The following is an 18,049-nucleotide window of genomic DNA, read 5'->3' on the forward strand; positions in this document are numbered from 1 at the left end:
AGTATTCTTGCCTGGAGAATTCCATGGATGGGGAACCCGGCGGGCTACTGTTGACTGACTTTCAAAGAGTTAGACAGGGCTGAAGTGACCTAGCATGCATGCAATGCTCAAGCTATTTTGCATACTCTGGATTTCTGGATTTTCTTGATGAATTGGAGAGTTTGGCAAAACTGTGATTGCATCAGGATGGAGCTGAATAGCCAAGCCCCTTCTACTTAGTATTTCTTCTATGCCTCAGTCACAACTCAATCACTTCTATTTGTGACCCCTGCTGGTCCTCTATAGACACTTGAATGTTCCAGTTGGAGACAATATAGAGAATAGAGAGGATGGAGGGAGTGTAACTTCTTAGGAATGACACAGACCCATAGTTCAATACAAAGGCAAAAGTAATTTGGGAATAACTTAGGCAGGAAGATCTTTACTTACTTGGAAATCATGTAGACAGACACAGTGAGTTAGGAAAGCTGAACAAGCAATCTCAAGCTGGGAAGAAAGACACAAGCCATCAAGAAAGAGGAGGTAAATGGATGGTTGGGAGTTTTAGCTGACCAGAGATTGAAGTCCAGAGCAAAGATATCTTAATAACCTAATCTACTGAATGAAACTTCATCAGGCTGATTTAATCATGAGATACTGCTTATCAGTTATGTACTTAAACTATTTACTGAGAATACCCTGTAATGTAGTAAAGTAGTTTGAATATGTGATTTTCTCCCATTAAATAGACACTGAAGGGGAACTACCCAAGAAGAAGGGAAGTTTCATCAACAAGTTCTTGGAGATGGAAGTGTTTCCCCTTATTCCTTTATTAAGACCATCTCATACTCTATGTTCTTATTTAGACTTTGTCACCTCCCATTTGGAGTTCTGGCAAGCGTGTCTGACTTTAATCCATCTATCAAAACGGTGCTCAGAATAATCTTTAAAAATACAAATCTGATCATGCTACTGCCCCCTTCAATGCTTTCAACCTGTTCTTATGATGAAGCATCAAATACTTACTGTACCCCCAAATGTCCTTAAATGATTTGGCCCCTGCTGGCCTGTCTAACCACATTTCTCCCTCCTGTCAGTCTAAGTCCCTGCCACTGGTCTTCCCAGGTCTTGAAGCATACCGAGCTCCTTCTGGCCCTCAACTTTCACTCTTAATGGCCTTTCAGCCTGGAGTATTTTCCCTCTCAGCAACTCCTACTTCTACTTAAGTCCTGTTTATCTTTATACCTCAGCACAACCACCACTACCTTAGGGATGCCTTTTTTGACTCACTAGATTTTTTAAATGTCATTTACTTATATTTATTATTTTTGGTTGCACTAGGTCTTTGTTGCCGCATGGGCTTTTCCCTAGTTGCAGCGAGTGGGGACTACTCTCTAGTTGCTATGCACAGGCTTCTCATTGCAGTGGCTTCTCTTGTTGTGGAGCATGAACTCTAGGGTGCATGGGCTTCGGCGGTTGTGACACATGAGCTTAGTTTCCCTGTAGCATGTGGGATCTTCCAGATCAGGGATCAACTCATGTCCCCTGCATTGGCAGGTGGATTTTTAACCGCTGGACCACCGGGATGTTCTGACTCACTAGATTCAGTCAGGAATTCTGTTATATACATTTTTTCCATAGCATTTAATTCAGCTGTAATTTAAAATTTTAATGCAGCTATTTGTCAATATTCATAAATGTACTAGACTGTAAACCCCATAAGGGCAGGCATGAATTTCTAGGCAGCTGCCTGCTTTATAGAAATTCATTAAACAATACCTTAGTATCAGTTTGAGCAGTAGATCTTAGATACGATGGCATGGGTGGCAGTCACTGTAGATCCAAGATTTAAGCAGGTAAAAAGGCAGGCATGAAATATAAGAACTAAATGGAATGGAAGTTATTAGAGGATAAAAAATAAATGATGAAAATATAGCAGGCGCCATCAGGGATGCCAGCCAGATTTCAGTTCATCTGTAATCCTTGATCTACTGCTCTTGCCTTTCAGGAGTGGTGTATTGAGGAGTATTCTGAGCTTGCATTATTAGAACTCAGGTGGAAAAGAAATGTCATCAATTAATGGTATCTTTCTTGGCATGGGAGAGTGAAGTAGTCATGTGTGTGCTATAGATTTGCCATGTCTGTGTAAAGGTATTGCCAAGTAACTATTTTCCAAGACTCAATCTGCCAGTAATACTTAGTAAACCTAGCCTACTTTAAGAATATCCACTGAGGAAGTGCATACTTACTAAAATTAAGAAAACAAATTCAAATATCAAACATGAAAACCAAAGCTCAACCAAGCAGGAGAAAGGTTATAGGTGTAATAACTGATTTCACCAAGGAGCTTTTACTTGTGGTGGAACACCATAGTTAGCTTCCCCAGTGCAGGTGGCATAATGATATTAACATTGTCGGGCTCCTCTGGTGCCTCAGATGGTAAAGGATCTGCCTGCAATGCAAGAGACCCAGTTTTGATCCCTGGATTAGAAAGATCTCCTGAAGAAGGAAATGGCAACCCATTCCAGTATTCTGGCTTGGAGATTCCCAGTGACAGAGAAGCCTAGTGGCCTACAGTCCATGGGGTTGCAAAGAGTTGGACTTGACCGACCAAAATTTTTTTTTCCCCCAGCATTTACCATATTCCAGACAATATAAGATAGCTTTACATTTAACTCATTCAATTCCTCACAGTATCCTATGAGATAAATATCATTATCCCCATTTTATAGTTGAGAAACTGAAATTCAGAGAGATTAGGTAATTTATAAAACCTCTTAAAACACAATGCAAGAGCCAAGATTTTAATTGGGTTTTCATATGTGTGTGTGTGTGTGTATTTGTGTGTGCGTATATATGCACACATATATTCTTGACACTTGTTACTAAAAGCTCTGTTTCTATACAGCTTTTTAGGAAGACATTAAGATATACAAAAGATACATCTGTAAATGAAGTAAACTCTTCCTAATTAAGAACAAATGTACCAATACTTTTCTTGAAATACTGAAAGATGTAATTTTGCACCTCTAGAAGGAGAGCTGAAAGGAATAGCTTGTCACAAAACTATGATAATTTTTATTTCATGGAGTTATTTTTTATGTCACTGCAAAATGATTAATCGATGGTTTGTTTAATTACCCTTTGAAGCATCCAAGTAAAACTAATCAGCATGATATTTCTAGAGTCATCATTTTCTAATTTTTAATAAATAGTACTGTGTGACTTTCCCAATCGTAAAATAGTTTTAAACTTCCATAAGAATTCTTGAAAATGGTAACTTATAGCCATAATATATATATGTGTGTGTGTATTTTATATATATATATATATATATATATAAATTTTTGAAGTGCTCTGTTACTTTGATTGAGCCAAGATCTCTTAAGGAACTATCTATATAATGAGGTCTGTCTTGAGAAATGACTGTAGTTGATATAAATATGCCATAGCCACATAAAGTAAAAATTCTTGAATCTTTATAAGAGGAAGCACTTTGATAATAAGAACTCCATAGCCTCAGTAAAGATCAACTATTTTTCTGAAATAAAAATATAGCAGCCTTCGGGACTACTGGTCTTATATTTTTCATAAGAAAGAGAAATATTCTAAAATGACAGGCAAAAACCATAGGCTGGGTATGATGACTATGTCTGACAAATTATTTTACACAAGTGGAAAGAATTTCTTTTGCTGTATCAGGAAGATATTCTGCCAATAACTCTTACCAATTATTCTCTCTCTCCATCTTTCTCTCTGTGTCTTATTTTTTAAAATTTTGTAAATAATAATTTAGTACCCCAAGGGACCTTGTCATGTTACCTAACCCAATTCACTACACCCAGGACTGAACTTAGAAGAGAGTGGCTGTTCTGTTGTGCTATACTGCCACCAGGAAGTAACCATAATTGATCAATTAATTGTTCGGTTAATCCACTCCCAGTTGATCATGTGAACTCTGGCTTTTTACAGCAGGTATTGTCAATGTGTTTCTGTAAAAGGCCAAATAATAAATATTTTTGACAATTGGGTTATATAGTCTATAGCACACCTATTTAGCTGTGATGTTGTGGAATGAACGTGGTCATAGAGAACATGCAAATGAGTTTTTAAAGTGGGACTGTGTTTCAATATAACTTTATTTACAGAACAGAGATATATATGACCTTCAGGTTTGCCAACTTCTGCTTTGAACTGTTACTTGGGCCAAGATTCACCACTTCCTCCACCCAAGGTTAAGATTGTGCGGTAGAAATCCCATGAGCTACATTTTCTAGACAAGATTAAGGTTTTTAGTGGTGCTAAACAAATTATCACCAGTCTTCTATTTAGGATCTGCAAAAGACCTTTGGGATACCACACAATAGATGGAATTTCTTCTTGTCCCTCATTTGCCCTTTCCTCCTTCCTTCTTTCTCTTCCCTGTCTCCCCATCTCTTTTTCTCATACCAATAAATATTTTTTGAAGCCAAGATATATGTAAGGCTCTAGGGATACCTCATTGAATAAGATCTAGGTTTCTGACTTAGATGGGAGGAAGTGAATAAAGAGACCATTTCCATAAAACAATTGAGATATTACAGTAGAAGTATGAAATTATATTTTATGAACAAACTGCCTCAGCTTTGGAGGAACTGTAAATATTTTCCAATCGGATACAATAGCTAAGCTCAGAACTGAAAGACCAATCCAGGCCAATGTCAGAGAAAGGTAGTCTGGAAAGTGTCCCAGGAGACAAGGTTTCATATCACATCTGAAGCTTTGAGAAACCACATGGAGCTCGTTGGACTGCAAGAACAGAGTATGAGACGGCCTTGATGAATGGTGGAGCTGAAGAGGCAGTCTAGGACTAGACCACGAAGGACCTTCTGGGCACCCTAGTTCAGACCACCTCCTCTGTCCATGGTATTCTCTGGGCAAGAGTATTGGAGGGGGTAGCCATTCCCTTCTCTAGGGGATCTTCCTGACCCAGGGATCGAACACTGGTCTCCTGCACTGAAGGCAGATTCTTTACCATCTGAAAGGTGGCAGATTCTTTACCAACACCAGGGAAGCCCTCAGTATTAATAGGATCGCTTAAACAGTCTCTTATTTTCTTTCGTGATCCCAAATGTTGGGTTCTTGTGTGTGTGCATGAGTGCATGCCTGGTCACTAAGTGGTGTCTGACTTTGTGACCCATGGACTGTTGCCTGCCAGGCTCCTCTGTTCATGGGATTTCCCAGGCAAGAATACTAGAGTGGGTTGTTGTTTCCTTCTCCAGGGCATCTTCCTGATCCAGCGATCAACCCCAGTCTCCTGATTGGCAGGCAGGTTCTTTACTGCTGGATCACCAGGGAAGTCCCATCCCAAGTGTTACTTAGCCCTTCAATCTGTTTACCACACTATTGCCAGAATGATCACAGTCTAGGTAGTTCATGTATATCCCCACTTAAATTCCTTCAGGGGATACTTGTTGCTCTCAGAATTATTTCCAACCACTTAATAAGACCCTAGATCCCATCATGATGTGGCCCTGACTATGTCTCCATCCTCATCTTTTGTCAGCTTCATCTCTGTGCTCTGTTTATTCTTTTGTTTAGGCCCTTAATATCTTCCAAAAGTATTTTTATAGTATCTTTTGTTAGGTTTATTCCTATATTTGCCATAAACACCCTATAGCCTTTGTTGCTATTGAAAACAGTGTCTGTTGTTTTAATTACATTTTCTAATACCTTATGTATTGGTACAGAAATGGAATTGATTTTTGCATGTTGGTCTTCTGTCTAGCATTCCTGCTGAACTCTCCTATTAATTTTAATATTTTTGCATTCTTTGGGGTTTTCTAAATAGGCAGTTTATATCAACTACAAGTTATTTAGCTTTTCTTCCATTTATTTCTTTTATGTGCTTGCATTTTCTTGTACTTTTGAACTGCCTAGTACTTTCAGTACAGGATGGGATCGATCTGGTATTAATGGACATTTTTATCTTGCTCCTGATTTTACATTCTGATTTTACATCCTGATTTTACATTCATATTGAATATGCTATTTGTCTTGTTTTTTCTTAATCAGATTAATTTTAACACAAACTAATGTTTCATTGTATTGATTTTCCCATCCACGTCTATGGAGATGATCATGTAATGTAAAGTGAAGATTAACATAAACAGATTTTCTAATGTTGATTCAATTGTGAATATCTGAAATACATACAGCTTTTTCAAAACACATTAATGGATTATATCTCTTAATATTTTATTTAGATTTCAGATTTATGTTCATAATTGAGATTAGTCTGTAGTTTTTTATTCTCATAAGATTCATATCCACTTTGAAGGGTAAGATAATGCTGACTTCATAAAATGATTTGTCTTATGGAGAATGCCTTCTTCTACAATTTCTAGAAGGCTTTGTAAAATAATGGACATGACTGCCTTTAAATTTTGGCAGAATTCACCTTAAAATCATCTGAACCTGGCATTTTATTTGTGGATATATATTAACTTCTTATTTAATTTTTAAGAACAGTTTAAGGACTCACCTTTTCTATGCTTTGTTTTAGTGAAGTTTTTTTTTCCCTGGAATTTTTGACCTAAGTTTTCAAATATATTCTTATTGTCTATATATTCAAATATATTATACATATATTCTTACACATCTTTGTTGTAAGAGTTCATTTATTTTTAAGTATTTTTATTTGTGGCTGTTTTTTTTTTTTTTTCTTCATCAATATTGTCCGAGATTTATAAATTTTATTAGGTCTTTCCTTGGACCAAATTTCAGCTTTGTTGGTGTTGACTGAAAGAAAAAAAATACCACCTAGATGTTCAAAATTATGTTTTATTCCACACACTTACTGAGGACATTAACCTGGGGACAGCCTTCAGCTAGCTCTGAGGGACTGTTCCCAAGAGGTAAGGGAAGGGCCAGTATATGAGTTTTGCAAACAAAACAAAACAAATCCCAGGTAATCGGAGCATCAAGAGATTACTATTTAAAGAAAAACCAGACATCTCGAGTTAATAAATTTAGCACTTTTCTATGTTTGGGAAGATGCAGGAGTCTGGGCTCACTGAAATCGTTCCATTGATGTGCACCTTAACTATCCAGGGCTGAGCAACTAACACTTCACTTTTCACAAGAAAATGCCCTGTTGTGTTGAAATTTATTGAGACTTGATAAAACGGCCTAAAGTGTGGCCAATTTTAGTAAATGTTCTAGGTTCAGTGAAAAATGTATATGTATATCTGTACATATGTATATATATATATATATGTATGTTTTATTAAAGTAGAGTTGATTTACAATGTGTTAACTCATGCTGTACGGCAGAGTGACTCAGTTATACACATATATACACTCTTTTTCATAATGGTTTGTCCCAGGAGATTGGATATAGTTCCCTGTTCCATAGAGTAGGCCCTTGTTTGTCGATTCTAAATGTAACAGTTTGCATCTACCACCCCCAAACTCCCAGTCTGTTCCTCCCATTTCCCCCCTAAAATGTATGTTTGTAAGGAATATGTACTAGCTTTATATACATGGGTTATAGCATTTATAATTTTCATTACTTTGAACTTATTAGTTCTGTTGTTCAATTTTTGTGTTTACTAGGGATTGTTTTCTTGAGCTATAAATGACTAAGTGTTAAATGGTGGAATTACTTTTTTGCGGTTCTGTTTATTTATTTTTTTTGCATGATATCTTTTTAAATTTTGCTGTAAAGAATCCGCCTACCAATGCAGGAGACGCAGGAGACATGAATTCGATTCCTGGGTGATCCCGGGGTCAGGAAGATCCCCTGGAGGAGGAAATAACAACCCATTCCAGCATTCTTGCCTGGGAAATTTCTGTGACAGAGGAGCCTGGAGTTGCAAAGAGTGGGACACAACTGAGTGACTGAGGCACACATGCATATTAGATATATACAAATTTAGAAAAGTTATATGTTTCTGGTTTAAATTATCAATATGCAAATGTCTCTGTTGGAAGTAAGGTGTGGCCTTAGTCTAACCACCCGACAAAAGAAGATTAAATTCCCTTAGAGGAAAAACAGCAGCAGACACTCTACAATGTTACATGCAGTGTTCAGTATTAAAATAAAAATGTATGAAACTACCTAAGTGACAAAATGATAAAAAGCAAAGTATTTAATAGAAATAGACTCATAGGTGAACTAGATTTTGGAAGTATTTTATGTGAACTCTAAAATAATTATGATTAATATATTCAAGAAAATAGATGTGAAAGTGGAGTATTTCACAAGAGAATTAGTTTCTCAGCTTTTAGATTTCCCATCTTACAAAGTATGGGATTAGGAAAATGTATCTGAGAAAAAGATGTGCAGAATGTCAGGCTTAATCTCTGTAGTTTCTTAAACTCCATGATTTTGGTCCCTCAAGTCCTTGCTGAGTTGGTAGCATTAAACTCCATTTGTCTTCCTAGCATTGTGAGAATGTTAAAGGGTTAGAATTGCTGCTTTCTGCACGATCTCTAGGTTGACAACAATTGTGTGTGCATGCTTAGTCACATACAGCTCTTTGGTGACCCCATGGACGGCAACCCACCAGGCTCCTCTGTCCATGGATTTTTCCAGGCAAGAATCCTGGAGTGGGTTACCATTTCCTCCTCCAGGGGATCTTCCCAACCCAGGGACTGAACTCACATCTCTGTCTCTTGCATCTCCTGTGTTGGCAGGCAGATTCTTCACCACTGTGCCACTTAAGAAGCCCCCTGGTAGCAATTACGTATTGGCAAATATTTCAAGGAGAGACAGGGCAAAGAATGTCATGGCCTCATCAAAGTGTTTCTATCCTGTCTGTCATATAGGCTGTTTCTAGTTCTGGATGTCAATGCAACTCTCTAGTATGTTCAAATAGCTGTTTATACATTTGCATTACAGTCAACAATTATTCCTGATGGAAGGTCAGTCTTTTACAAACTCCTTTACCATAGACAAAAGTGGAAATCATCAGTATTTTCCTTTTAACATGATAAGTTAATTGATTTTTATTCGTTTTAACTACAAATATATTGAGGTGCATTGTTATGACTTTTCCAGTCCTTTTTTCTCCCTTTAATATCTCTTTTCATTTTTTTTCTCTGCCTGTTCAAAGTATAATGTAAGATATATACATGTCTAATATTTTAGTGGTTCCCTTGAAAATTTTAACATTCATATTTGATTTAACTGTAGTCTAGTTATCTTGTCTGTCTTCTGAAACAAATCAAGAATTTCAAATATTAATATTTTATTTTCATATACCTTCTCTCCTGAGTTAAATACTTTTATTATTTGCTATTTTGGTTTCTCTTGTTTATTTAATCCCTCAACATATACATTAGTATTATTTCATGCTTATTATTTCATATTTTCATTTAACATGCTTACCATTTTATTTTTTATCATCCCTTCCTGAACATCTCAAATTCTCCACTGATATAATCTGATGTTGGTATTTGTTTCTTGAGGCATTTTTTTCTTTAGACTTAATTGAGAGTATATTTCTGGTAAAGTTTCTAAATTTCTGTTTGTCTAAAACAATGGATTTCAAAGTATACACTATAGAACTCTGGGGAACCCAAGATACTTTCAGAGGAGTCATAAAACTCTTTTCATAAAAATACTAAGATCTTATTTGCATTTTCTACTTTATTGACATTTGCACATTTATTTGACATTTGTGTTGAAAAGCAGTGGTGGTTAAAACTGGCTCCTTAGGAAGGTTTTGATGAAGCAGTAAAAATCACTAATTTGATTACATTTTAACACTTGAAAACTTTTTTTTATTATTTTTCTTCAAGGAAGGGAAAATATGCATAAAGCATTTTGCATACTAAAAAGTACATAGGTTGTCCGGGGGAAAAGCATTCATCCAATAGTTTGAAAATGAGATGAATAAAATACTTTTCATGGAGCACTTCTTTTTTTTTAAAGAACAACTGTCAGGCAACCTATCATTATTTAAATTTAGGGGACTTGGCAGAAAATTTATCTTCAACAAAATGTAAACCTGCCACTTCAAGGAAAACAGTCAGTGATGTTCTGATATGTTTATCAACTAGCCCTCAGGGGACAAAGAAAGTTCCCAATTTGTAGATTTATAGCCAATTTCTGTGGTGTAAATACTCCCAGTGTGGCTGATTCTAAACTACTGACTTGATGTCACTGAATACAGTGTTAAGAATAGGTAATTGGGTCTCATGCTTGCTTAGTCACTTCAGTCGTGTCTGACTGTCTGCAACCCCATGGACCATGGCCTGCCAGGCTCCTCTGTCCGTGGGATTCTCCAGGCAAGAATACTGGAGTGGGTAGCCATTTCCTTCTCCAGTGATAAAGCATGAAGTGAGGGAAGTGAGTGAAGTGAAGTCGTTCAGTCGTGTCCGACTCTTTGCGACCCCATTGACTGTAGCCCACTAGGCTCCTCCATCCATGGGATTTTCCAGGCAAGAGTACTGGAGTGGTTTGCCATTTCCTTCTCCAACTAGGTCTCATAAACCATTACATACCAACTATTACACAGTACAGAAAACAGTGCCAGTGATATAATTAGAGATTCTAAGTGAAAATTGGGCTTCCCTGGTGGCTCAGACAGTAAAGAATCTGCCTGCAGTGAAGAAAACCCGGGTTCAGTCCCTGGAGAAGGGAATGGTTATCCACTCCAGTATTCTTGCTTGGAGAATTCCATGGACAGAGGAGCCTGGCAGGCTACAGTCCGTGGGATTAGTATCCACCAACATGAGCCTGACAGCTTCCCAATATATAAAGACTTTTCTGGAAAGTTTGTTAGAGATATTAACAGATATAACTTTTATATTGTGTAATGAAATGTGTCAACATTTAGAAGGTCTAAATAACTCACTGATCCAATACTTTCCAAATGACCATTGTATGCTATTACAAAATCTTGCCTGGATAAAAGATTTATTCAAAATTCAAGATAGACAAATCACTTTAATGTGGCAGAGTAAAGATTATTTTTTGATATGGTTTCAGATTCTATATTACAAATAACCTTTAAGAAACTACCACTTATCAAGCTTTGGTTTGGTATCAAATTACCTTAAAAGGACTACTAAAATACTTCTCTCTTTTCTAATTATATATTTAGATTTTCTTTGGGCTTCCCTGGTGGCTCAGATTGTAAAGAATTTGCCTGCAATGCAGAAGACCTGGGTTCGATTCTTGGGTTGGGAAGATCCCCTGGAGGAAGGCATGGCAGCCATTCCAGTAATCTTGCCTGTAGAATTCCGTGGACAGAGGAGCCTAGTGGGCTATAGTCCAGTTTTTCAACCAAATCAATATGTCACAATAGAAGGAATTTTTATTTTCAAAGTAGAAGGAAAAGTTCCAAGTCTGGAGTGACTAATATTGTTATCATTCAGTTGCTCAGTTGTGTCCAACTCTTTGCGACCCCATGGACTGCAGCATGCCAGGCTTCCCTGTCCTTCAGTGTCTCCTGCAGTTTGTTCAAACTCATGTCCATTTGAGTTGGCAATGCCATCCAACCATCTCATCCTCTGTTGCCCCCTTCTCCTCATGCCCTCAGTCTTTCCCAGGGTTTTTTCCAATGAGCCAGCTCTTCACAGCAGGTGGCCAAAGTATTGGAATGATTATAGAGAATAACAAGAGGGTCAGAACTGAATTACTCTCCCCACAGGTGAGCATTAAGACAGAGCAAACCCTTGATGTTCCCAATGGTCTCGAGGCAGGGGAAGGTCTTTAGTTTTGGAGGTGAGCAAAGCAAAGTGCCTTAAAGACAGCCAGTGCAGTTCTTCACTCTGTCTCAAAGGGTTGCATTTTAACCTTTCAGGACACTTTGAGGATCATTCTTCTGAGATCAGTTCTCATTTAATTAAATTCATTTTTTAACTGATAAATACTTCTTATTTAATTTATGTGTTTCCTGGACTTGTTTGGCTTTATTAGAATAGCCTATATTTGATTTTAAGTTCCCAGAAGGAAGAAACTAGATTTGTTTAGTTCCTTTTGAAATGGCCAAGCATGGACCACAGTCAAATTTGTACATAATAAACAACTGATGGTGATTAATTTTCTCTTCTCTGGAGCCTGGTTTATGGCACAAAGTAGATACTCTTATCTTTCTTACTAATCTAATTAAAGTTTACCCTTGTCTGTACTACCCAGGAATTTATAGTAATGAAGAAAATAGTGCAGATACAAATATAACTACCTGAAATTCCCACTAAGACAATGGGTAGAGTTGCAAAAGTTTGATTGTATGTCAGTTGTTCAGGAGTTAGAAGACATTTTTCTTTGGGAGAAAATATCATACAGAATATTTTTATCTCTTGGTGAGGTCAAGTCTAAATATATCTGAAATACAGTGTTGTATAAATACAATAATAATGCAGTGTTTCTGAGGGAACTGTATATTCAAAGTTGTCTGTCAAACAAACAGCCCATGTCAGTAGAGAAATAGTTGATCTTTTCCATTAATATACTGCCTTCTGGGTAGTAAAAGCAGAGACTCTCTGCGATCTAAGCCACTGAAAATGTTCTGATATAGGAACTTGAGCTGGATAGGAAATGGGGACAAGACTACAGAGGTGAGATAGTGACTCTGATAAGGAGGAGATTGGGGCTTCCCAGGTGTCACTAGTGGTTAAAAAAAAAAATCTGCCTGCCAATGCAGGAGACTCAGAAGTCACAGGTACAATCCCTGGGTCAGGAAGATCACCTGGAGGAGGGCATGGCAACCCACTCCAGTATTCTTCCTGAAAAATCCCATGGACAGAGAGGCCTGACAGGTTACAGTCCATGGGATCACAAAGTGTCAGATATGACTGAGCAACTGAGCACACATATATTCATATATAAGTCTGTGCTTTGAGTTTTGATCTATCAGTTCCTCTTATCCTCAATATTTTCATGGCCACAACAACACAACCTGGGCGTCAGGGAAGAAAGAGATTGAGAACACAAGATTAATTGTAGGGAAACAGTTGAATATGATTTTTATATATCCACTTTAATGATTTTCCTTTTAACTAACAAGTTTTAGTGAATGCTTTCATGAGACTAACACCCTGGAGTTGCCTGTTCCTCTAACACTAATGGCTTTTGGTAGGAATTAGCAAAATCCATAACATACTTAAAATGAAAGATTTTTTTTCCTTCTACTGGACAAAAAAATGTCAAAATAGATGGGGTAAAATAGATAATGATATAGGAAAATCCTGAGAAACTCAAAGGCTAACATTCATTACATCAAATGTTGTTTATAGGAGGGAATCAACTTGATCCCACAATACAACAATCTCATTTCCCACTAAATAAACAACCAAAGAAAAACAAAAAGCCCACATATTGTTGGGTGGTGGTTTATTTGCTAAGTCGATCTGACTCGTGTGACCCCTCCAGGCTCCTCTGTCCATGTGATTTCCCAGGTAAGTATACTGGAGTGGGTTGCCATTTTCTTCTCCAGGGGATCTTCTTGACACAGGGATCAAACCCGGGTCTCCTGAATTGCAGGCAGATTCTTTACTGACTGAGCTACTGTTTACTAAAGTTTATTTTTCATCACCATGCAGATAGAAGTAGGTTCCTAACAGCAATGAGCTAGAAGTAGAAAAAATAAATCATACAGTATATGTCTTTTGCTCTGTTTAGTCTTAAGGTCTATACTTTTTCATTGTAAATAAAGATAGCAACATTCTGTGTTTTTATGCTCATTAATCAGCCAGTAACTTCATTGATTCTTCCTGTTAGACAACTCTATTCAGAAAAGTACCAAGATAGCAGATTCGCTTACTTACAGAACAACCACACATGTAGCAGTGAAGATTTATCAAAAAGCACACAATCTCTTCTTTTCTGCCTCCATCCCTTTGACAGAGTATTTTAGCAACACTGCTGAGTACATTGGTGCTTTATAATAGGAAGACAAGAATTCTGTTATTTTTCTTTGGTAAGATGAAATGTTATAATAATAAAGAGGGTTAAAATAGTGAAAAGTTCTTTTTCTTTTAAGAACAAGCACTATGTATTAATCTGTACTCAGTTTGTTGGCTTAAATGGAAATTGGGGGGATTTTAATCTTTTCAAATTCATTTTAAATTTGTAAACAGTAAATTTCAGTATTTATGTTACATGGTTCTATGAGATTTAACAAATGCACAGAGTCCCATAAACATGACCATAATCAAGACTCAGAACAATTTAACACTCTCCCCCAAGATGTCCTCAGACTTATACTTTATAGTCAGAAATAATTGATGCTTTTGAACTATGGTGTTGGAAAAGACTCTTGAGAGTCCCTTGGACTACAAGGAGATCCAATCAGTCAATCTTAAAGGAAATCAGTCCTGAATATTCATTGGAAGGACTGATACTGAAGCTGTAACTCCAGTACTTTGGCCACCTTATGCAAAGAACTGACTCATTGGAAAAGCCCTTGATGCTGGGAAAGATTGAAGGCAGGAGGAGAAGGGGACAACAGAGGGTGAGATGGCTGGATGGCATCACCGATGCAATGGATGTGAATTTGAGTAGACTCTGGGAGTTGGTGACGGACAGGGAAGCCTGGCTTGCTGCAGTCCATGGGGTTGCAGAGTCGGACACGACTGAGCAACTAAACTGAACTGAACTGAACTGAACCACTGATCTGTTCTCTACCCATAAAGTTTTATAATTCCCAGAATGTATAATAAAACTATTCATCTTCATATAGTATGTAAACTTTTTAGTCCAACTTGTTTCAACCAGTATATTTGAAATTCACATGTTGTTGTAGATACCATGCCCCCGTTTTTTTAAGTTCAGTAAACCATTTTATTCTCAAGTAGTTTTCCTTTAAATAGAGTTAATACAGTTTTACTATTCATTCTCTAGATGAAGGACATGTGGGTTGCTTCTTGTTTTGGTAAATGAACCTGCTGTAAACATTTGTGAGCAGGTTTTCATGTGAGCATGTTTTTATTTTACTTGTATAATTACCCATGAGTAGGATTTCTGAGTAGAAAGTTACAGCATGTTTAACTTTATAAGAAACTGACAAGGTACTTTTCTTAGTGGCTGTACCATTTGCATTTCTACCAGTAATGCCTGAGATTCCTACTTGCTGTTTTGCATCTTTGCCAGAACTTAGTTTTGCAGGTGTCTTTGTGGTTGTTTATTTGTTTGCTATGTGGTCATTCTAACAGATGAGTTCTTTCCACCTCGTGTATGCAGTCACGTCCAACTCTCTGTGACACTATAGACTGTAGCCCACCAGGCTCCTCTGTCCATTGGATTTTTCAGGCAAGAATACTGGAGTGGGTTGCCATTTCCTACTCCAGGGAATCTTTCTGACCCAGGGATCTAACCTGGGTCTCCTATGTCTCCTGCATTACAGGTTGATTCTTTACCCACTGAGCCATCTGGAAGACCCCAATAGATGGGTAGTGAAATCTTACTCTGTTTTAAATTTGTATTTCCATAATGAATCTTGATGTTGATTTTTTTTGATGCCCTTATATGCTGTCTGTATATTTTCTTTGGTGAACTATTTGTTCACATCTTTTCCTCATTGTTGTTGAGTTTCCTTATCATTGAGTTTTGTGAGTTTTTCATGTATTCTCAATACAAGTTCTTTGTTAGATAAGAAATTTAAAATATTTTCTCTGAGCTTGTGGCCTATTTTTTTTTTCATTCCCTGTCTTTCAGAGACCAAATATTTTTAATTTCAGTGACCTAATTAATCATATTTTTCTTTTATGGAATATGTATTTGATGTCATGTCTAAGTACTCAGTGCCTAACCTGAGATGTTGAAGATTTTCTCTTACAGTTTTGTATGTCTATGTACACTTATGTACATTTATGTACACTTTGTACACTTATGTCTATGATCCATTTGGAATCAATTTTTACATAAGATGTACAATCTATATTAAGATTTAAAAAAAATATGGATGACCTATTGTCCCAACACCATTTGTGGAAGACTATCATTTCCTTACCAAATTGGTTTTGCACTCTTTTTCAAAATTCAGTTGTACTTTGGTGTGGAAGTCGATATCTGGATTCTATTCTGATCCGTCAATTTATATGCACATTCTCTTGCCAAAACCACATTGTTTGATTACTGTTGTTTCTAATGAATTTTAAATTAAGTACTGTAAGTCCTCCAATTTTATTTTATTTTAAAATTTTGGCCTTTTCATTTTTATTCCTTGATTTTCCTTAACTATGAAATACCTCTTTTCATCCTTTTTCTTTTACTCAATCTATATGAAGAAGAAGTAAAGTGAAGTGAAGTTGCTCAGTCGTGTCCGACTCTTTGCGATCCCATGGACTGTAGCCTACCAGGCTCCTCTTTAGAACAGAGTTCTAAAATTGAGGCTGAGAAATATCCCAGGTTTAGGAATGGAGAAGTGGGTATTTGGGGGAAATGGAAGAAATTAAAATGAGTGAGGCACTTAGGATGGTTCAAACTGGGGAAAAATATTAGCCTGTGGTTTGGGTGTATATCCTAGCCATCAAGGAACTACCACGTAGGTATATAAAGCACCTGAGACCCTGGGGCTTCCTGCTAGAGGATGATGAGCCTGAATGGGTTCTTCAGTAGAGGTACCACCATTAATCGTGTGCATCTTTCCATTTTCCTTTCTGTTTGTTTGGATCTCTTACAGTGTTCACGTGTTGGAGAGACTTCTTTTGGTCCCCAGTGCTGACCCGTCTCTGTGTGCAGACTGGTTCCTGGGACCTCTTCAGTTGAAAGTGGTGAGAAGACCAAAAAGCTGTGTCTGCATTACTATCCAGTAAGTCTGACTACTCCTAAGCAAGAATGTGGGTATATTTTCATCCCTTGGGTTCTTTCAGGTTAGCACATAGATTTGGGAAATTGTCCTCTCTTTGGTTTTATGAAACTGTAAATAGATCAACATTTGGGCTCATTTACCCTTTTCTAAAATAAACAAGCTCCAGATGTGATACTGTTCAGTTAGAGAAATCAGAAGCTGTGATAAAGGGGCAAGAACTTCTAGTTATGTAGAGAACTCGGAGCTGTAGGTGTAGCTCAGCCACAGTATTTCTCTGAGCTTACATAATTTTAGCACTTAATTTTGATTGAAGACTTTTTGGAAGCAATCATATGAAGTGTTGAAAGGTACCTTTCTTTAATAGGGTTTTGAGGTTTTGCTTGTGGAGTGTTTTTTCTGGAATTTGGGGGCAAATAAGATTATCTTAAGGAAACAGATGACCATTACTTTCCTTCAGTTTTATTACCCATTGTGTGTATATGTAGCTAATCCTCAGGTATTCTTATTTACATCCTGGGAATGAATGTCCACTCAGCAGCTGAAGATAATGTCATCTGCTATAACAGCAGCTGTTTCTTGCCAGGTGTGAGGCAGGGAGTTTAGATATTATTGCTTTTAATGCATAAATTAAAAACATTGTAAAATATTTTTGGTGAGAGATATAGAGTACAAATTAAGAAGCTTAGCATCTGTTTAAAGACTGCAGATCTTGGTATCCTTTCTGCTAACTGGAGGTTTGTTTCTTTTTCTGGATATTTTTGAGAATACAATTTTCTACTTTTGGCAAATGTCTTTTTTTCTTTTAATCAGGAGCATATGTCCAACTCCTAGTTCATTCAGAAACACTAGGAACATGACTTAATAGAGTTTATCAAATTTAAACCAACAACCCAAAAAAGCAAACAATTATTGCTTTTGACTAAAAACAATAATTTCAAGTGGAGTAAACTGACTTACCTCACACCAACAAACAAAAAAAAATTGTGCTTGCTTTGGTAGCAGACTGAGAACATGTTGAATCAATGAAAACAAGTAAAATAACTAGGGTGATTCAAAGTTGGTCCACATCTGGGAAACTCATGTTTTGACAGCAACATAGATGAACAGCAATCTTAGGGTTCCATTGCAAGAAATTATCTTTCCAATAGCTGATTCAGATACTATACAGTGAACTTTATTAGCCAGGGCTCTCCAGAGGAACAGAAACAATAGGATGTATATATCTCTATCTTTGGGGGCTCCCCAGGCAGCTCAATGGGTAGAGAATCTGCCTGCCAATGCAGGAGACACAGGAGACTTGGGTTTGATCCCTGGGTCAGGAAGAT

The 18,049-nt window shown here is 37.1% G+C and overlaps 1 protein-coding gene across 4 annotated transcripts in view; it reads left to right on the forward strand.

The window, feature by feature from the left end:
- Positions 1 to 18,049, forward strand: part of GNGT1 (G protein subunit gamma transducin 1) — a 265,894-nt gene that overhangs the window by 71,940 nt on the left and 175,905 nt on the right. For all 4 annotated transcript variants that reach the window (XM_043462609.1, XM_043462613.1, XM_043462607.1 and 1 more), the window contains exon 2: positions 16,596 to 16,724. Coding sequence is in view for 2 of the 4 variants with exons in the window: in XM_043462607.1 (XP_043318542.1) it covers positions 16,596 to 16,724 (129 nt within the window). In the remaining 2 variants the exon portion in view is untranslated. The remainder of the gene's footprint in view (positions 1 to 16,595; positions 16,725 to 18,049) is intronic.

This window comes from Cervus canadensis, chromosome 3 (genome assembly GCF_019320065.1).
Source record: "Cervus canadensis isolate Bull #8, Minnesota chromosome 3, ASM1932006v1, whole genome shotgun sequence".
NCBI lineage: Eukaryota > Metazoa > Chordata > Mammalia > Artiodactyla > Cervidae > Cervus > Cervus canadensis.